At 34.7% G+C, this 22,105-nt stretch overlaps 1 protein-coding gene across 5 annotated transcripts in view; it reads left to right on the top strand.

Moving 5' to 3' along the window:
* Positions 1-13,865, top strand: part of LOC138321139 (cubilin-like) — a 35,213-nt gene extending 21,348 nt beyond the window's left edge. The window contains exons 17-34 of one of the 5 annotated variants that reach the window (XM_069264584.1): positions 198-319; positions 1,182-1,416; positions 1,840-1,964; positions 2,611-2,784; positions 2,976-3,081; positions 3,366-3,481; positions 3,721-3,952; positions 4,544-4,668; positions 5,248-5,415; positions 5,840-5,936; positions 6,335-6,456; positions 6,680-6,914; positions 7,229-7,353; positions 8,204-8,377; positions 10,711-10,785; positions 11,195-12,265; positions 12,898-12,954; positions 13,214-13,865. In XM_069264584.1, the coding sequence (XP_069120685.1) occupies positions 198-319; positions 1,182-1,416; positions 1,840-1,964; positions 2,611-2,784; positions 2,976-3,081; positions 3,366-3,481; positions 3,721-3,952; positions 4,544-4,668; positions 5,248-5,415; positions 5,840-5,936; positions 6,335-6,456; positions 6,680-6,914; positions 7,229-7,353; positions 8,204-8,377; positions 10,711-10,785; positions 11,195-11,196 (2,233 nt within the window). In that variant the 3' untranslated portion in view covers positions 11,197-12,265; positions 12,898-12,954; positions 13,214-13,865. Of the gene's footprint in view, positions 1-197; positions 320-1,181; positions 1,417-1,839; positions 1,965-2,610; positions 2,785-2,975; positions 3,082-3,365; positions 3,482-3,720; positions 3,953-4,543; positions 4,669-5,247; positions 5,416-5,839; positions 5,937-6,334; positions 6,457-6,679; positions 6,915-7,228; positions 7,354-7,900; positions 8,011-8,203; positions 9,066-10,710; positions 10,786-11,194; positions 12,266-12,897; positions 13,004-13,213 lie in introns of those variants that run through there. The other 4 variants (XM_069264585.1, XM_069264587.1, XM_069264586.1 and 1 more) reach the window with 4 other exon arrangements.
* Positions 13,866-22,105: the final 8,240 nt, after the last annotated feature.

Here is a 22,105-nt window from a genome sequence, read left to right as displayed (position 1 = left end):
ATTTTCATGAAAGCTTTATATGAATTTACAATTGTAATGGGTGTTTTTGAACAATGCTTCTGTTTTCATTTTTATGATTTTTTTTATAGTGTTATATGTGCTCATAAACAATGCTTCTGTTTTCATTTTTATGGAAAACATATTTTTACATTGGTACTGTGTGCTTTCATGAAAACTTTATATGATTTTGTTAACAGAAACGAAAATTGCAAGTGGTATATATCCCCTGGAAACTCAGGGCAGCGTGTGTTTCTTACGGTCGAGTTCTATGATATAGAACAGGCTAACGATTGTAACAACGATTACTTAAAGATTGAAGGTAGGAATAATAGAATACTTAGTTGATACAATTGATGGCACAATGGATGACTCGTTGTATTTCTGTGACAAACAATCGAGATACACTATTTCTTTGAAATTTGACATATGTTCTTGAAACCATGTTACACATGCATTTTTAGATTTAAAACCACACTATAGTGACTATCAACAAACGGCAAGTAAGATAGTGTTAGTATTTGTAGATGTAGTTCAAATTAACTTATACCAAAGAACATTTATAATGAATTCTTGATAATATTGGTACAGAAGTTGATGAAAGTCGATACTTCCCATATAATTACGATCATTGCCGAACGGTAGTCGGAAAGTTTATGATCCGTTCCCAGAAGTGTTCGGACGGACGTTACGTAGTTACGGTAGTCACATGATATTCTCGACAACGACGTTCAATGTCGGCTAGCATCGGTTAGTTTGACAAAATGGGACCCACTTAGCGGTGTTCAATATTTTTTTTTAATTTTTTTTTTAACAAAAGATTCCGAATCATTATCGTTCATTTTGACTTCGATTAAATTTTGTCTCTGCATGATTTACAACAAGATTTTTTCCCCCAAAAATCCTTTTAGATCATGAAAAAATAAGACAGATACAGATATCGGGACTTTGAACATCTGAACGATATCCGTTGATTTGCGCAGATATAATGGCACAATTTGGTTGATTCAGTTCATATAAAATATAGAAATCGTAAATGGAATCGATAAATGTTAAGTTGGTGCACCTCAAATAGTTGAAGGCTTCAAAGTTGATGTTTTGCTTGTTTAAGAAAAGCCAATGGATTGTTTACAATATACTAAGAGTATTTCCTACGTTCTTCATATAGTTTATTATCATTATAGGTCCATCCACCTCTGCTGTACAAGTATGTGGAGAAGGTTTTACCCAACCTCTCATCTCATTTAACGATACAAGTTTCAACGTTAGTTTCATCGCCGATGACGAAGATAACTATAATGGATTTGTATTTAGCGTCGTCCTCGACAAACCGTGTACTGAGAGAACTCCAACAATGTTGACGGCCGACGTCGACGTTAAAAGTTTCACGTCGGTTGGTTATCCTAATAACTACACTTGGTGAGTGAATGACACACTATTATGATGCCATAATATTTAACAACCCCATAAACTACCAATTATCATGCATTAGCATTATTTGGCTAAACTTTGGCTAAACAAAGCATGGAAGGAGGCTAGGTGTAGTTTGTGGTGATTATCTCGACCGGTTGTAGCCGTGGATGTCCCTTAGGGGACAGCTTTACTAATTATATGAACGAAAGAAACAAATTTTTTTTTTATAATACAAACATCAATTAATGCACTTTATTATAGAGAAATAACTATTTTTGACTTTCCTCCATATTTTCTAGAATGAATTCGGGAACATGATAAAACCAAGGTTTGATCCTCGTTCAAAGCTTCTTTTATGCTCAAATTATTAGCCATATTCCAATTAATTGAAAAATAGAAATCAATTCACGATATTATGTTATTTAAAAGGAACCGACAGACCGGTAACTACACCTGTGAGTGGCACATTGAGGCTAGTGATGGGACTGCTGGTATTCTACTGTACCTAGACATAGGTGGACTGGGTAGTGGGACTGTTCTTAATGTTTATCAAGGTAACCAGTTTGTAAATGTACCAAGTTTGTCATTTGTCTTAATGTTTACCAAGGTAACGTTTGTCATTTGTCTTAATGTTTACCAAGGTAACCAGTTTGTCATTTGTCTTAATGTTTACCAAGGTACCTGTTTGTCATTTGTCTAAATATTTACCAAGGTAACCTGTTTGTCATTTGTCTTAATTTGTACCAAGGTAACCTGTTTGTCATTTGTCTTAATGTTTACCAAGGTAACCTGTTTGTCATTTGTCTGAATGGTTACCTAGGTTACCTATTAGGAATTGTTTTCAGAGCTGTGATTCTAAACTGAGTTGTAAGTTGATATATTGGCTAAAATAGTAATAAGATTAATTACGTTTATAACTTGACACCAATGACAATAAAAACTAATTGTACAGTCAACATCTACCCTTATTTACAAATAAGGATCCATGGTATTTTGGTTGGCTGGTTGATTACGATTAACAGATAAGGTCGTTTAAGGACGGTACTCCGGGTATGCAATGTGTTTTGTATGTGAAGTGCGTGAATATTTTTGAAGACTGAATAATGTTATTTCTATTGATAATATTGGGACTCTTGTCCTTTTATTGTGCTGTCTCCACCAATGACACCGACTCCGAAAGATTTTGTCTCTTTTTTATAGGATGTGACAACACTGGAAACAAACTATACCCATCGGCTGCCACTGACCCGACAATGACAACGCCCGCAGTTCAGTTAGAAGTTGTTGCTGGGAACTCAAGTTTTGTGGAGTTTTCTGTTGGGTCTGCTGGAGGACAGGGGTTCCAGATACAGTATCTCTCTATATCCGCTACTGGTAGGTCAGAGAATATTTGAAAAAAAATGTTTCACCACCAAAGATTGATATGATCTGGAAGAATGAAATGGTACATAATTCAAGTAATTGTGAAATACCTTGTAACCTTAATCATAACTTAGCCACATACCTTTTTTAAAATTACTACGAATATAATGTGAAGAAGTAACCTAGTTGATAACCAATTACAGATAATACTGCTGCATGTGGAGCCTCGGTATCATCCCCAGTAACATTAGCAGCAAACGATACGATTCAGTACTTGACCAGTTCTAACTTTCCAGAACCTTACCTGTCGTAAGTTATATTTGAATTTCATTTAAAGCCAAAAACGTGACTCGTAAATTCAACCATCTATCAAAATATAGTACTATAACAATTTTGCCTTTGTTCTTATTCTAAATTTGACTTTCTGATTGGACGATTCTTTTTTGTCATATCACTATCACGTTGTCGTGACGCCACAGTCACTTTTTTTAATCATCAGGTTATGAAATATTAAAAAAGCAGTGACATAAGTGCTTAAATGCACTGTGATATTGTGAATGTTTTTGGCACATCTCTATGTTTACTCTGTCCAGATCTTTGCAATGCTTCTGGAATATTACGGATGGCGGTACTGATCGTGGGGTGATTTTGACAGTGGAATTCAACCATTTTGCCTCATCTTGTCAAGATTATATAGAGGTCACAGCAGGTAAAGTCTCAATAGAAATGGCTAATAAATTGCTCACTGTCGGCTGTCTACGGAAGCGTATAAGAAAATAAAACAACGAAAGTGTCTTCGTGTCGTTAGATATTTTAATGGCGGCTGCCAGATAAGCTTATGACTTCCGACTTTAAAAGCGTAGAAAAATATCTTGCTATTTTTCTCACTAGTAAGTATGATTATATTACCCAATAGAATTATGAAACACTTCTTTATTTGCTTTTCAGGTTCCGATACGACTGGCACGAAAGTTTGTAGCGACACTTTCAACACCTTGCCAATGGTTTTCAAAAATACTTCTTTTCAATTAATGTTTAATTCTGATGCAACTAACAACGCCAGTGGATTTGTGATCAGTTATATACTGGATGCACCGTGTAAGGGGGAGATAACTCAGATAAAGGCTGAACTACCTATAACGACAATTTCATCACCAGATTATCCCGCCTCGTATCCCGGGTAAGGAAATCATATCTTCGCGATTTTTTCTCACTTAGCGATTCATTGTTATACATTAATTTACTATCATTGATACAGTTAGTGCATTTATACCGACAAACAAATCATATGTCAAAGACGTTATCAAATAATTGATTTTTAAACATAAAAAATAATCTTCTATTCTTTATTCTACGCAGTATTGGTATCAAAGTTTTCAATATTACTTACACTTTATTCAAAATGCAAAAATCGGTTCTGCATTGCATTGCAAGATATAGTATTAAATAGTTTGTTTCAATATTTTTCTAAGCTTCTTTTCGAACACAAGCATCAATATGATTTTTTTACGAAACCGACAGACACAGTAAGCATTAAAAACACGGAAGTCTTCACTGATAAAGATACATACAAAAGCTATTTTCTCCACAATTATAAGGTATTATACAACCGTTATGTGATATGTATCTTAAACGCAATGAATCCCATGTCGACCTGATCAAACATAGTTTATACAAATGAAATTACTAGTGAGTCTCGGTTTCTTCCTTAACAATCAACGTGCCTGTTAATGATGGACCATAATAAACATGTCCTTGATTGCTTTACCAGAGTTGGAAGAAGCGGCGGCTATGTCTGTAAATGGCACATAGAGGCGGAAACCAGCACCACAGGGATTTTAATAGGATATTCATTTGATAGACTACAACTTGGAGATGCATTGGTTATGTATGAAGGTAATCAACCACATTTTTGTATGTATTTAAAGTCAATTAAATGTATACGTCGACTAGATCTAATATGCCTTTTCTCCGTCTTGTAGATAAGCTTTGACTGTTACTTAATGGAATATCATGCAATTGTAGCCTGCTTCGTTGCGGAATAGGTGTGAGAATAAATTGTTTATTGTTTGCCAACACTATAAGCACGCTGTTTTACAATTGAGTTGTATTATATATTATCATACGCCTGTGTATCCTATAAGTCTGCCTTCGAAAGATGACTTGGATAGCTTTGAAACACGTATTAGATTTCAAATTTTTCATAATGATTCCATTACACAGGGAAGAGTTCTAACTTACGGTATATATATCTCTCAGTAACACATTCGGCTGACGACAACTGTATCTGCAATTCAGTAGAAATAGACTTTTCTCTGAGTAATGGAACATCTGAAATCTATTACAGTTTCAGAGAAGAGAACAACATTTACAGCATAGTTTTTCTACTACGAAGACCAACAGACATTACATACATCAATTGTTATGCTGAAATTTTACTTTGAACAGAACCATTTAGATCATGTCGTTTTCCAGGAAGTGATAGTGATGGAGTGGAGAAATTCAGATCCGATAATACCACAGTTAATAGTGGGAACACTGCAGAGGTATCATTCAATGGATCAGCCTACATCGAGTTTGTTGTAACGTCATCAACTGGTGATTTAGGGCTACAGCTCATGATTACAGCACAAAAAGCTAGTGGTAATATTCAGTGATTACGTATTTTTAGATTGATATTATTTTATAGAACCAATCTTTTTGTATCTTCTTGTACAACAGATTTTCGTCAGTACTCATCGTATTTTACTCGGTGATTAAGTTTACAGATTATACTTTAAATCTTTACTTAATATTGTTTTTTAAGTTGAAATGTGTCACAACAATTATTTTTTCGTAAATACTAAATACGTAAAATTTGGAATATAGACAAGTTTATGAGCTTTTTTTTATTTCTTCTACTATTGCTTTGATATAATTGATGCTATATTGCAATAACTATGCAGTGTACTTTATAAGTCACCAGACCATCATTGAATGGTGAAGCTAGTTTTTCAACTTTAACACTAAAGATAGTTCAATATTGAACTTATTTCAAACGAATACTTGTCTCATCATTTCTTGGCAGACAATACCGAGGCCTGCAGTGCCAATGGAAAAGTCGTGGAAGCAACTAAGGATGTCCAGTACTTTACCAGTACAAGCTTCCCCCAGGAATATGGAGGGTACGTTTATAAAAGACAGTGTGGGAAACTTGTTTTAAATATGAGCTATAAAAATACACGCGACATGTCGTAATTTGGTAGTTTTCTGATATATTTGTGATGTTGATACACACGTAATGGTGCTCTATTGATGAATGGATGGCGACTAAAAAACTGAAATCTGATATCTTATTTTGGTCTCAATTGCGAGTCTTGAATTCCTTGCCGAATGGTTGAATTATCAACCCTGTATAAATACCATCTGCTTAATAAGACCATATTCTCCTGATCTAAAATGGCCTAGGTCAACACTACTTGGCCTATATATAAAGACCACTTGGCTACAATTAATTTTACCTCTGCCCCTTGGGTAGTCTCTAAAAGCAGGTGTGACTGTATTTATTGTTGTTTACTGACAGGAACGAAAACTGCCATTGGTTTTTATCTGGTGGAAAGTCAGGACAAAAAATAATTCTAACGGTCGAGTTCTATGACATAGAGGGGTCAACTGGATGTGCTAACGATTATTTGAAAATTGAAGGTAACTATACTTGTGTGTATCTTGGAAAATGCTGTTTTTGTCATCAGATATGATGATATTTATTTATGTATAAATAATTATTAATAATTGTGTCCATGAACATAATAATCCAAAAAGAGTGAAAATAACATGAATTCATATCTACATATGGTAAGTTCGTTTAATGAACCAAATCGATAATGTTTGATAAACTTGTTTATATTTTGATGTAACATTTCCGCAGGTCCATCAACACCTACCAGTCAAACATGTGGAGAAAATTTCAACCATCCACTCATTAAATTTAATGACACAAGTTTGAACGTCAGTTTCATCAACGACGACGAAGATTTCTATCACGGATTTGTATTTAGCGTCGTCCTCGACAAACCATGTACAGAGAGTACTCCAACTATGCTGACGGCTGACGTCGACGTGAAAAGTTTTACGTCTCCATATTATCCTGCGAATTACACATGGTAAGTCAGAGACACGTCCCATTTACAGGCTGTAATATTCTACTAATGTAGGGAAATACGTGATGTCTAACCGCACTTGAAAATACTTTGGTTTACACTTTTACAGAACAGACAACTTGTTAGACTATGGAAATTTCAAATATGAATGTCAGTCTTTTGTCTTTGCATTCTAAAACTATGCATAGCTAACTTTCATTGAATCAATAAACCCCTAGATCGCATAAAGACGTGAGTTCTCCTGCTAAAATAATTAATAATACATATTAATAATAGTTCTGGTTCGCCGGTAATTGTTTCTTCTATTTGTTGTTAAGGAACCGACAGACTGGTAACTACACATGTGAGTGGCACATTGAGGCAAGTGATGGGACAGCTGGTATTCTACTGTACCTGGACATAGGTGGACTCGGTAGTGGGACTATTCTTAATGTTTACCAAGGTAACCAGTTTGTCATTTGTCTGAATGTTTACCAAGGTAACCTTTTTGTCATTTTACTGAATAGTTACCAAGGTAATATGTTTGTCATTGGTTTGAATATTTACGAAGGTAACCTGTTTGTAACTTGCTTGGTAACCTGTTTGTCAGTTGGGTTGTCTGAAAGTTTACTAAGATAACTTGTTTGTCATTAGTTTGAATATTAACCATGGTAACCTGTTTGTTACTTGCATGGTAAACTGTTTGTCAGTTCTCTGAAATTTTACTAAGGTAACCCGTTTGTCATTTGTCTGAATGGTTACCAAGGTAATCTGTTAGTCATTGGTTTGGATGTTTACCATTGTAACCTGTTTGTAACTTGCATGATAACCTATTTGTCATTTGTCTACTAAGGTAACGTGTCTGTTATTGATCTGAAAGTCTACAGAGGTAACCTGTTTGTTGTTGTCTGTGTTATATTTTATCACCTTTGAAACACGATACGTAATTGAACGTTTCTAGCTAAAATGATGATCACTTAATAACAATGATAATGCATTTATGATTACAGGTTTAATATCCCAACACGGTCTACATCTATAACTTAACTAATATCGCACCATGGTGATTTGGCCTTGTATGTCGGCCAATTATCAGTCCTTACACAGAGACGGCATGCAGGTGGGACTGCCAATTTGTCATAATCGACCTAACATGAATTACATATTATATATTCATATAAGTAATGTAGTATGAACAAGTCTGGTATTGTTTAATAGTTGATGCCGACCACAGCATACATATAATTGATAATAAATAGCCCTATAATGGATATATGGTCTTTATACCTTTAATGAACTATTCTTTTTTATAGGGTCTGACAACACTGGAACAAAACTATACCCATCGTCTGCCGCTGATCCAAAAATGGCAACGTCCAGAGTTCAGCTAGAAGTTGCTCCTGGAAACTCGACTTTCGTGGAGTTTTCTGTCGGATCACCAGGAGGACCAGGGTTCCAGATACAGTATCACTATATAGTCACCACTGGTAGGTTAGGTTATACAGAGCCGTATGAAAAATAAAATGTCTAGTTTGGTCATTGTGTCGTGGAGGCAAACATATCGTTGTATATATTTCTAAGTCGTGTTGTCCATGTGTGTCTGTTTATTATATTAATGTTTTGCCTTAATCTTATATATCCTGTTGGTCCAATGGTGTTGCTATAACTTTGACGTCCAGTGGTGTTGCTATAACCTATTCGTCCAGTGGTGTTGCTATATGTTGTTCGTCCAGTGGTGTTGCTATATGTTGTTCGTCCAGTGGTGTTGCTATAACTATTCGTCCAGTGGTGTTGCTATAACTTTGACGTCCAGTGGTGTTGCTATAACCTATTCGTCCAGTGGTGTTGCTATATGTTGTTCGTCCAGTGGTGTTGCTATAACTATTCGTCCAGTGGTGTTGCTATAACTTTTCGTCCAGTGGTGTTGCTATAACTTTTTCGTCCAGTGGTGTTGCTATATGTTGTTCGTCCAGTGGTGTTGCGAGTGACAGAATGTATGTGAAAGGGGGATGTCGGAATGTAAGTAAAAGTAGTGACCGACAGGAAAGTGGCGCCAGAACGAGTAGTCGACAGAAACCTTCGGAACCAACAAGAGCCTTCGGAACCGACAGAAACCTTTGGAACCTGCCATATGTAAAGCAGTATCCGGCTGTAATTCGTATCCGGAAGCAATAGGTTAGAAATTTAATTATCTTTTGTGCATTGTTTGTTAATAGCAAGAATATATAACTTATCTTGTTCAATGGTGTGAAGCTCTTTATATGACGTAAATTGCACATTTTCCTGAAAAGGTTGCATTTCCAATTATTTTGAACGAAAACATTGTTTTCAGTCTTTAAGATTACTTTAGTAGAAATTCATATGGTTTGAACCATAACGAGAGTTTATTAATAATATGTCCCCGTTCATCCCTGGCTCAGGAAAATAAATTATGCGAGAAAGGATGGATGAGTGTCCGCGGCGTTTTGGCATTTGATAATTGCTTCATAAAGCATAAATCTTGTAAAACCGTCGAAACTCATGATATAAAAAGGCTATGGAGATATATTAACGATTACTAATTACCTCTTGATTTGAGATATACGTATAGTTCATAGATTCGTCTTCATTGTGTTAATCAGGATAAACGTTACCCTGATGTGTAGGGTCTCTGTATAGTCCTTAGTTACATTAGAGGCGAATGATACGGTCTGATTTCTAATATATCAGACGCTTACTCGTAGTAAACATATGGCCTTCCTATCCATGTTTATATTTATTGAATCTATACATTGACTCTTTTCTTGTTATTGTTTTCTTCTTAATATTCTCTTTGTTCTTAGATGATTTTTTTCAATAAAGGCTTAAGCTACGACATTCTAATAATGTTTTACATTTTAAATGAACAAATCATTACTTCACTTACAAATTAAAAACTTACTTTTACTAAATCTTCTTGTAGTGCAATTGGAACGGAAAGAGTACTAAGACTAGCTCTGATTTTAACACTCTCCAAAACATCCATTTGTACATTGTATATGACATATTTTATCATCCATTGATATAAAAAAGATGATAGCAATCGTTGCACATGAAAAGAATAGAAAAAAACCCACATTACTGTGTCTCTGTCTTCCCTGAACAGTGGCGACCTTTCTGCTTTACTCTTTTGCATTAATTACGTACCATTACCAAAATTATTTAAAGTTTCAAATACATATTTTATGGCAGTTTAATCAACATTTAAATAAAAACACTTATTATTTACAAACTGATTTATCATTAAGCATTTCTTATCATTCCTTAAGTTATTTATTTTGATAATAAAACAGTATTCATTAATCAATGTACATTATGAGTTGTCATAAAACGATATTTTTAAGGCAGCTCATATGTGTTTAATTTATGATATTATCCATCAAAACCCCCTTATTATCATCATTAGACTAGGCAAGAGAAATAAGTAAAACACTAATTATATCAGGTCAAATGAATAGTAAAGGTATCCGTTCCGTGCGATTCTTTACTTTAATGCTTCAGAGATACCAGACATCTCTTTTAATCCAATTTTCCCTTCTACTTGCTAGGTTTAGTATTCAGTAATATCAATACACTTAGCGCTTAAAACTTTTTATCATATACACTCGATAAGCTTTATAATATAATACACAATGCATGTTTCTATTTTTATGAATAGTAAAGGAAATCCAAATGCAATAAAAATTGTTTATTAAAGTGGTCAAAAACACAAAACCGTCATGTAACAACATTTGCAACAGTTTTATCTAAATTTTTCTGTCGGTTATAAAATACTTAAACAATGCGTTCTTTATCTTTTCAGTTACTTCAAAACAAATGAAAGAAGAAAGAAGACTTTTGCCGTTGTCTGTTACGTTCGTGAAAAGTACCTTGCAATGTAAATATTTAAGGATAGCTTATACTAGTAACCATAGTGATTAAGAACTCGAAAAATGTAGAAAAAACACGCCGGTCATGTACATTTGGTCAACCCACAAACTTCCATCTACTTCAATCAGGTGGTCGTAATTTAATGGACTATGTAGTATATTATCCTAGCAACTACACATAGTAAGTCATGGAAAAAGGGCACAACTTACTGGTAGGGTCGTATGTTATAATTACATTTACCACAATTATGTGGTTAATGTTCCTGTGTATGAATCGATTAAATCCTTATTAAGGGAAAGATCCTTTGACATTCTCTGAAAAAGAAAGATGATTACTACATGAATATATGAGTTATTCAACTTATATTACTAAAAGTCATTGGACTTTATCTACAAAAATCATTTCTGTTGCGAAAGAACCGACAGACTGGTAGCTACACCTGTGAGTGGCTAGTAATGGGACTGCTGGTATTCTACTGTACCTGGACATAGGTGGACTGAGTAGCGGGACGGTTCTAATGTATACCAAGGTAACGTAGTTGGTAGATTACATCAAAGTAAAATATAAAACAACCGTCCATACAACATATATAATCATATAATTATTGCAGGTATACTTTTGTTTGCAGAACTGTTCTTAATTGACGAATTGTTTTAAATTCAATTCTTTCTCACAATATTTTATAATATAATTTGTTTTTGTCTCTTGTACAGTTCCTGAATTTTACTAATTTAATTTCACGCTTTTTTGTGTCTCAAGCTCAGCCAGAGTACGTAGTCTGATGAGAAAGTCAAATTTCCTAATTTAATTGGATTTTGGTAAAAACCTTTGGTGCATTGATGACATATATATATTCGAAGTATACATATAAGACTTTTAGTAACTGTTAACTTTTGAATATCCGGTGTCACAACTGTCAACTCTGTCACACTTTTAAAAGGCTTTAAACCTGTTAGCCATTGGGTTTTGTTCTGTGTCTATGATTCCAGTCATAGTTGACATTAGTTAAACTTCACATTAATTACTTATAGACGCAAAATTAATGGTAATATAATATAGTAGCTGATTTACTTGCGTGATACCTCGAACTCAAGAGTATTCCATTATGTATTTTCATCTTTTATGGCTATGTTAATGTATCCATGGTTTATGTCGCGTATCCCGTGTCTTTGTTTCTCGAAACAAACGTACAGACTTTAAAAGTCTAAACTAAGTGTTTCAATCACGAACAATCTTGATTTAAGTCAGTTTTTTACTTAAGTTTGTTTCGAGAAATCGGGGCCTGATATTTTATAAGGTTTATATTTATATCATTGTTACTTTTGTTTCGGGACATGACAACACTGGAACCAAATTGTATCCCTCGTCTGACGAAGATCAAACAATAGCCGCAATCGCATGACAACTAGAAGTTGGCATTGGGAGTTTTTGCAGAGCTTTCCGATGGATCACCATGAAAAGGCTTTCAGATGCGGTAGCTGCTATCGGTACGTTAAAGGTTGTGTTTACGCAGAAGGATTAAATAAAATGTAAATCTTACACAATTGATTTGATATACTGGACTAGAAGGAACTGTAAAAGAAAACAAGTGTTCCGAAACGTTTTTAACGTCATTTCTCTCAGTCAAAAATGAAATATCGCATCCTCCAAGTATGTTGGGATCAATGGAACTACATGGCATGTACATAAAAACGAACCATTGGTTTCATTTGGTTAATATAAATAGGGTTATGTAGTCTATTGCGTTTCAATGTCTGTATGATAACCACCATAGACACACACCAATTAACACACAATAATCAGCATGTTATACTAACTTTAAACCCATGAATAGTTCGCACAGAGGCGAGAGGTCAGGCCAAATTGGTGTCAGTGTCAAGGGATACATTAGGAAGAACTAAGTCAGAAAGACAGAAACAGTATTAGAATCCCAAATTTAGTCACAAAATAAGGATAGGTGGTACAATTTTAACGACCTTACTGCAGGGCACTATTGGAACACATCACCGCATATCTTAATGACTGATTTTTAATTTCAATGATTAAAAACACTCGAAATATTCGATTAATTAAAACAATTACTTTTGCTATTTTTGATATTTTAATTTACTTATTACAGATAACCCAACCGCATGAAGATCATCAGTGGTATATCCAGTAGCATTAAAGACAAACGGTACTCAACAACATCAGACCAGTTCTATTATTTAGCTTGCATTGCATCAGCGAGTACATCGATAAAGAAGTTTTCTGTGATTCTGGCGATATATATTGGCAATGTGGCAACATGACATATATTGAATTCAAACATAAGAATATTTTCTTTTTAGTCACAGATCTAGAAACCTTATGTTGCTCAACCAAACTTGTTCATTTTTAGTATAAACGATTTCATCCACTTACTAGGGTAATACCACTATTTCTATTCTTTACAGAGTAATGGATTATACTGGGAACGCTACATTGAAGACGATTGTAACCATCAAGGGGTAATTCTGGCAGTTCAGTTTAACCTCTTTGCCGGTTTTGCCATGGTTATACCGGAGTAAAATAAAACGAAAAATCAAGCTTTCAGAAATCTAATGCTTCTATACTAATTTCTGCTTACGTACATTAATGAATCCAGTGTTAAGATCTATTAAGATCCCATTATCTGAAGGTTCTTAAAATGTAATGTCTATTATGCCTTGTATTGTTTTCATTTCGTGTTGTTCAAATATTCACATAAGATCATACATACACTGCCTTCCAATTGTTTTACACATGCAAAAGGGAAACCGCAAAAACAACGTCAAATCTAAACATTATATACCATGTTATGAATTGCAAATATATCAAAGGAACTAAAGATGACTTACCTGCTAGTTCCAAATATCCTTGCAGTTTGTGACGCCGGAACATCATTACGATGGTACAAACTCGATGGAAGCGATCCTCCATTGATAATCGCTGCATTTTATCAAAGGGATTTTGTCAATTACAAAATTCATCCTAAAAGAATGACAAGAAGTTAAGACATAGCGAGTAGTTATTAGCTTTGTGATTTTAAATCAAATCTGTATATAAAAGAATAAAAAAAAACTTTCATACTTGAATTCGTTTCATTATTTCTTGCCATTTAAATAAATAGGTTTGTACAAAATACGCAATAACAGAATTATTTATCAAACCATTTTTGGGACCTGATTAGGACAATTATTCCTGTCAAAACACCAAAGGAACATTACCTTCATTATCATTATTGAACATTTTGACAGATTTGTTTTTGCCCCGCACAACTAATAAATATGCAGAACTTAAGAAGTTGTAACATAGTGTTTGGAAGACAGAGTATATTAAACTATAGCAAAATAGACTACGTGCTTAATTTCACGTCCACATGTGGTCTGCAAATAAATCTCGCCGACCGCTTAAGAAATTTTAAAACATGTTTTGAATTATTCGATGATTTACAATTTTCAAATCCATTACAAAACAAAGATTCCATTCAAACAAGTGTACTCAAGCAGAATAATGTACTAGATTCAGACGACTTCAAACATGCTCGCAATAACTATAAAAGCTAAACATGAGTAAGTGGAGAAACTCCCCCCGATGCCTCACCTCTGAAATTCGCGCGTTTGCTATAGGCATTATTATTTTTATAGTATGCATTGCATGGTCGACTGCAAAAAACATCTTTAGGATTTAAAGATTTTGAATGACTTGATCATTGACAGAATCATCATAAGATTACTAACTCTTCCACATGATATAAAAACACAGTGGCCCTTGATAAGGCTTGTATTAAAGAAAAGCAAACACCCATAAAATATTCAGAATTCCTGAACACTCCATATATGGGCAAACCACATATGAGTTCTCCTTTGTATTACCATTGACCTCAGTTATGTTTGTCAATACAATGGTATATGTAAATTGTTGTTATCAAAATCAATTAAAATCTTTAATCTTAAAACAAGTTGGTTTTTGCCGTGTAAAATAAAAAACCCATTATTTGATATTTTTAACAAGCTCATTGTAAACTACACATATTAGTTATTGCACCCTTTCGCAGTTTCAGTCTACCGATTGTTAAAGCAGTATTTGAAGTTGTCAGAATGGAGTATATAGTTATGCTAAGTAGTACATTTTTGTTTGTAAAGTCGAACCTGTGTTGTGAGGACAAATACAGTTTAACGTCGCTGTTCTAGATCTAGACAAGGCTTACTGACACTTATACATGTACATAATTTCAATCTACCCCGATACCTATTTACCACATTTGCCATATTTACTGCAAATTTGCAGTACCTCTACCATACACTGAAAATGTAAGAAATGTATATACACAATTGCAGTACCTCTACCATACACTGACAATTTAAGAAATGTACATACATAATAGCAGTACCTCTACCATACACTGAAAATGTAAGAAATGTACATACACAATAGCAGTACCTCTACCATACACTGAAAATGTAAGAAATGTACATACACAATTGCAGTACCTCTACCATACACTGACGATTTAAGATATGTACATACATAATAGCAGTACCTCTACCATGCACTGAAAATGTAAGAAATGTACATACACAATTGCAGTACCTCTACCATACACTGCAAATGTAAGAAATATACATACACAATAGCAGTACCTCTACCATACACTGAAAATGTAAGAAATGTACATACACAATAGCAGTACCTCTACCATACACTGAAAATGTAAGAAATGTACATACACAATAGCAGTACCTCTACCATACACTGAAAATGTAAGAAATGTACATACACAATAGCAGTACCTCTACCATACACTGAAAATGTAAGAAATGTACATACACAATAGCAGTACCTCTACCATACACTGAAAATGTAAGAAATGTACATACACAATAGCAGTACCTCTACCATACACTGAAAATGTAAGAAATGTACATACACAATAGCAGTACCTCTACCATACACTGAAAATGTAAGAAATGCACATAAACAATTGCATTACCTCTACAATACACTGAAAATGTAAGAAATGTACATACACAATAGCAGTACCTCTACCATACACTGAAAGTACAAGGACATGTTTTTACTGTACACTAATTTATTGTCGCATGCCAAAATACATTCTAAATTTGGTTTCGTTATTCATTTTCGTGAATTTTAATAACTTAGCTTACAGTATATATCCCTCCGTTCTTTACCAAATTACCACATTTAGAAAACAAAGTCACAGTTTAATTGTTAAAAACATCTCTATGAAAATAAACTCAAATTCTGAAACCCGTACATTTGGTACACAACACTTCATTCTCAATAGAATACATTTCAAAACATCACTTACGTTTTATTAAGGACGGAAATTGAAAAAGCAGAATCAAATTAAATGAAACATTTCATAGATATCACAGACTTAAACAGAAGTCCAACAAATAATGTCATGTGGAGAACTAGCCATATCATTCAATTAACGATTGCTAACATTTCTACATATGAATCGATATATGCAATATCTCCATAATAATCGTACTTATTGACGGAGAAGATCATGTGTTAAATTTACGCCAATTTCAATTGACCAAATTTCGTAATACGTAATTAGCCATTGGCTAATTTTTTTCGAGTAGTAAAACGTTAACAGACCATTTCTTTTCTCATCCCTAATGCTTAGCAAGTAATGTTTCCATGTATTTATACTTATATTCGTTTCATATGATTAGATACAAATTTTATTTTATTATACTGATAAATAGAATTGAAAATTATATAGACTTGTCCGTCTGAGAGTTACTTCCCTTCTTTAGGTTGGTCGGTGAAAAATTACACCTCAATGTGTAACATTTCATGGAATTCCAATGTAACCATGAGACAATGAGAAGATTCTAGCGTAAGATCCAATATCATAGATGCTTTCAATTAAAAATCTGGTTTTCATCTCTATCCATTTGGTATGTTCAAGTATCATTCTGAAAATTACTTCCTCTCCCATGCTTTTAACAGTTACAGTTTTCTCTGGTGAAATGCGAGGAATTTAGATTACGATTCAGATATGGTCTCCTTTGACCTCAGCTGTGAGGTAGGTACACAATCATGACGGATTTGTCCTCGAATAAACTTTGAATGAATGTGAACTCGAGCCTAGTGTGACTGTCAGGTAAACGCCCTCCATACAATCGTGATTCAAATGAATTGAGAAAACATTAATTTAGTCAATAGGGATTCACGGGGAGACCTGCGTCATTTGTAAACTAGGTACAGGAAACGATGTTCCTTGATGCAAAGGTATATATTTAAAAGCGAAATGATAAAAAACTACAGCAGTATAGAGTTTGGGACTACAACGTTAGTTGATGGTGTAACTCCAAAGAGAAATATGCTTAAGAGTTAAACTTAATGTATCCTTATGGAATACGTTTATGAACGGGACAAAAAACGAATGATGTTTGAGGGGATAAACCGTTGTAGTTACGTGACCAGAGTATTTTAGGAATGCATACTTCAGGTACACGTATGTAATTGATCGAAACTGTGGTGGACTGTGACGATTCATTAGAGTGATTGGTGTATGTTATTATTATTGTATTAATTATTGCCCCAATAACAACTACGGTCATTTAAAGACATCTCTGTACGAGTGGTTCAGGTAGCTCAAGATACATGTAATCTGACCTTGTCCGATACAAAACGGTGTCGGCGAGGTCCACCTTTTGATATAGCAGTACGCTCTGGCCCTAAACCAGAGATCAATATGTCATAATGTTTAAGTCTGGAATCAGGGACACAGTATCTCGGGCTATGGAAGTTAAAGCAGGTAATGCGTTAGAATTTTATCTGCGGCCCCTATTGCATGACATAAAAGACAATTAGGTTTAGGATGTTATCTTTTCTTCCTAACTGACTCCTTCTTCCTAACGTCTACATTGCCTCACATTTGGCCTTCTTTTGATCGCTCACCCCTGACCTGTAAGGAAGGCTTTGGGTTCTTTCTCCTTGACGAGACACACAATAGCCTATAAAAATGGTAGTTTCTGCTTAGCGTCGGCATAAAAGGAGTGGGATGACTGGTTTGAATAAGTTGACCGGATGGGTTAAAACACTTCACACATGCTACATATCGCATACATGGGAGGCCGTCCTTACATAACCCTGGCAGTTAATAGGGCGTTAATTTTATGAAACAAGCAAACTAAGAAGTATATAAATCATGCTATGATGTGATATTCCGAGAAATATGAACCATTTTATTTATATACCATGATGTGTCAAGGCCTGGGTACAGATTTCAGAATGAATTCCTACATTTAATGAAATGAAAAATCTGTCTTGTTTATTCTGGGCATGGTTGGTTGAATTTGTTTAAAAGTTTTATCGTCAAAACCTATAGTCTCTTTGTAGCATGTATTGTGTGTGGTGGGTGCATGGAGTGTTTTGAGATATTAGGTTATGTTTGTGTTGTGCCTTATGTTGTTGTGAGAGAAGACATGTCTGTCAATAGCATGCTGATATTCCACTGCGGCATTCCGCCGAATGCCAAGAACTTTTCTTGAACACTTTCGGTCATATACTGACAACGGACAAAATATTTTCCATTCTGCCATCATACTGAAGGTAAAGCAGGATTAAAATCCATATCTGTATAGGCTATGGTGCATCTTGGCATGGTACAGACTTGATTTCCTTATCGAGATAATCCCTCAATTCAAGGCCAAAAGTAATACAATGTAGGAGATAGGAGACGTCGGGAAGAAACGACAAATAAAGAGGATTGATTATATATCAATTCATTTTGAATGATTGAGAGGTATTAACGAGTAAATGATGAATATATAAATTAATAAGAAAGTGGTGACAGTTTGTGTTATGAATTTCGAATAATAAATTTAAAATGGAAATCAGTGTGAGAGTCCTGCTGTGAAATGAAAACATTCTCATTTACATGTCTGTTGGATAATTCTAAGAGTATATTTTAAATTTAGTAGCCTTTTACATGCAACAGGTACAATGCAAAACCCCTACATGCAGGCCAATCTCGGGTTTTCATTTACAGTAAAAAAGTAAAACTTCAAATATGAACATTGTCGTGTGATAGGGATGGTATAATAAATGTTATAGTTTATTTAGGGTCGGAGCCATCATTACGGACGGTAAGCGTGACGCCCGCAAACTGAATAGAATTACTGGACCGACAAACTGTAACATTACAAAGGGTATACTACATACAATAGTATAGTGACGGTAACCTGAGATAACCTGGTGTCCAGTATCATATTTACTGAACTAAGACCCTTAATGTGTTTCTAATTACAGGACATATCGTTCAACAGGTACTCTGATATCTGGAAATAAACAAGCGTTGGTCGGTTGATTGGGCCACAAGCGCGTGATTCTAATTTTAAAAAACACTTTAGTAGGGATAGGTCTAAAGTAGGTTTCCCAAAAATATGTATATTTGTATATTTTAGGAGACTGCGGTATGTTCAAGCCACATGGACTTGGAATAATGGTATAGCGCTATCTCACTGAAGCATGCTGTAAGATTGTAAGATACAGGGGAGCATTTCTCTTAACCCGGATAGAGATATCCGATGTGAGAGTTTTTTCTCTCTGACCCAAGGGCAAAGATACGCTACACGAGTTTGACAACTTCACATTGTTACCGCTCGTGTTGAGATTCTCCTATCTCAAAAGGTGATGGGAAATTGTTAACCTCACATGGTAACTGCACTCACAATGGACAAACCAGTCGTCCCACTCCCTTCTGTAAACCGAAATAAACAACATATCCACAGAAAAGACGACATTCTTCGACAGGACACAATTTCAATAGAGATAATTACAACTAAACCTAATCCAGGTTTATGCCGTATGAATGAAAAGAAAACCCGCATTTCTTTCAAACTTATATATAATCTGTTTAAAAGCTTTCATGTTTACTACAAAAAAACACCACCCTCCCTGAAACATGATCGGAATGTCAAAAAGTCCAGGTTCTGGTTAATCTACGTATCTTGTCGAACATGAAAGGTTGGTTAATGCTTGTTACCAAACCATAGAATGCTTTATGCTCAGCAACTTGTGTCTTATATTACATAAAATACAGCTCTCTACGCATCAATGAATTTACTTACGGAGGTAATATTAACATTGGTCTGTTACACGATAGTTGGAATATAGTTGATTCATTCTACGCCACGCCTAACCAACATAATACAATATTTCTTTTATCCACTGACGATTATATTTAAAAAAAAAATTGCACAGCTGCGTTGTTGTTAAACTTGTTTGTCTGGCTTTTGGTTATAATTAGGAGACAGTATAGTCGGTCAAGTATGGGAATAGCGCAAAGTATAAAAAGCCAGATGGGTAAATGGTTTGTAATTCGCACAAACATTATCGTTGTACTGTAAGTCTATGTGTGGTGGGATTCATTCGTCAATAGATTATGCACTTATACACCAGGATACAAATATCGTGACGGTATCCGACTTGATTCTCAGGTTGACGGGTTTCAAATTTTTTAGCGAACTAAATGCGTAATAAGGAAGACGTCAATCTATCTTATTCCAAAACATTGATTAAAGGAGCTCCTGCTTATAATAAAAAAAGTATGAATTGATAGTTTTTTGTCCGAACTCATTTTGACTCAGAACCAATTTGTTCTGATACAGATACCTGATGTACGCCAATGCGCGCAGGAAAAGCGAAAAACAATAGGCATGCATGTCATCCAATAATGTGCAAATGAGACACCTTTAATACATTGTGGGGGTCGCTGAAGTCGTAAACAAAGTGCAATGCCAACCGACGTACAAGTGGTGCAATAATAAGTGTTCAGGATAACATCAATGCATTCGACCATCAGACTAAAATCTCATTGAAACTTGGTATCTCAAAAACTATACACATATAAAGTTTTCAGATAACTTGTTCAGTGATTTCACCCAACAATGGAGCGGTATCAGATTTAGTGATGGTACTTCAGGAGAGGTGGCACGAAAGGGAATTACTCACCCAATCAAATTTCAAATACGCATCAGCAAGCAACATATTCACGAAACACCAAATATCTCACCAAATAAAAAACAAGACCCAGTCAAACAAAACAACAAGATCAAGATACCATTCTCACACAATCAATATATAAGAGTATTCAACATGAATTTGGTCACTATCTAAGACTTCCATGAGATACTACTGACTTATTATATTTATTGATCAAAAAGGCGTCAAAAACACATTACAAAATGCCCAAAAGTGTACCAGTAAGGACAATGTTATATACCGTTGGAGATCATGATATGGCCAAGAAGTTACACAAAGTACCAGAATAAGAATATTTTTGTCCAAATGTGCAGAACTCTTGATTTTGTTGTAAACAAACAATCACAGGACGAGCGATTGATAGGGACATGGTGACCCGATTCCCTCACATCTTGTTGGATATATGATAAATGAATTCATCATCAGTAAAAAAAACTTTCAACACTTTATGAATAAATTGTTCTTATCATCTCTCGAAATATGATGATCAGCTGACATTTAACATAAATTATAGACTATATCAAACAATTAATCTGTTGGCAAGGCTAGTAGTGTGAAGAATTCACACTGTTAGAGATATACAAAACTGAAGTCTGTCCGCCGTCAACAGCGGTCAAGTCGACTTTGATCTAATTGCAAGCAAACTTGAATACATGTTTCTGTTCAAAGCATAAATTAACAACCATTAAACGGAAATGATAATCCTACAACCAAACAAGGCAGTTATATAAATATAAATTCAGTATTCAAAGCAAACAAATAAATCCTAAACAAACTGATTAATGTTGAGATATTCGCGTTGAAAATAATACAACACTTTTTATAATTAAATACTTTAGACTGTAAAGAACGCGATGAGAGTGTCATTTTAAAGTCTTGGTACAAAAGTGAACACATGACACGTGTATTTACATTCAATTTGCTGAGAGAGGTCGGGTAAGGTGAACAATCGTAACGGTCGTACACACCATTCTCTTTTATCTTGAGTGACCTCAATCCTACACTGAAGCAGAAACCTCCATTCTGTGTTGTGTATTTTAAGTTCAGATTGTCTGAACGATGGCCGACTTTGTTTTGCACCTTCGACAGTTCATTTAAAAACATGCCCGATTTCGGAGAAAAGCCGTAATATACGGAGGAAAATATCTTTCCCGTGGCTCTACTCTATTTTCAAGTTAAAAAAGAGGATGGGAAATGTTTTTGTGCGAATCAGTCACGCTACGCTAATATATACATTCCACAAATCAACTTGATTTAACATTATGCTCATTGTACTACAAAACACACGAGTGTCAATG

This window comes from Argopecten irradians, chromosome 4 (assembly GCF_041381155.1).
Source record: "Argopecten irradians isolate NY chromosome 4, Ai_NY, whole genome shotgun sequence".
Classification (NCBI taxonomy): Eukaryota; Metazoa; Mollusca; class Bivalvia; order Pectinida; family Pectinidae; genus Argopecten; species Argopecten irradians.
This window is presented reverse-complemented; position numbering and strand designations above follow the sequence as displayed.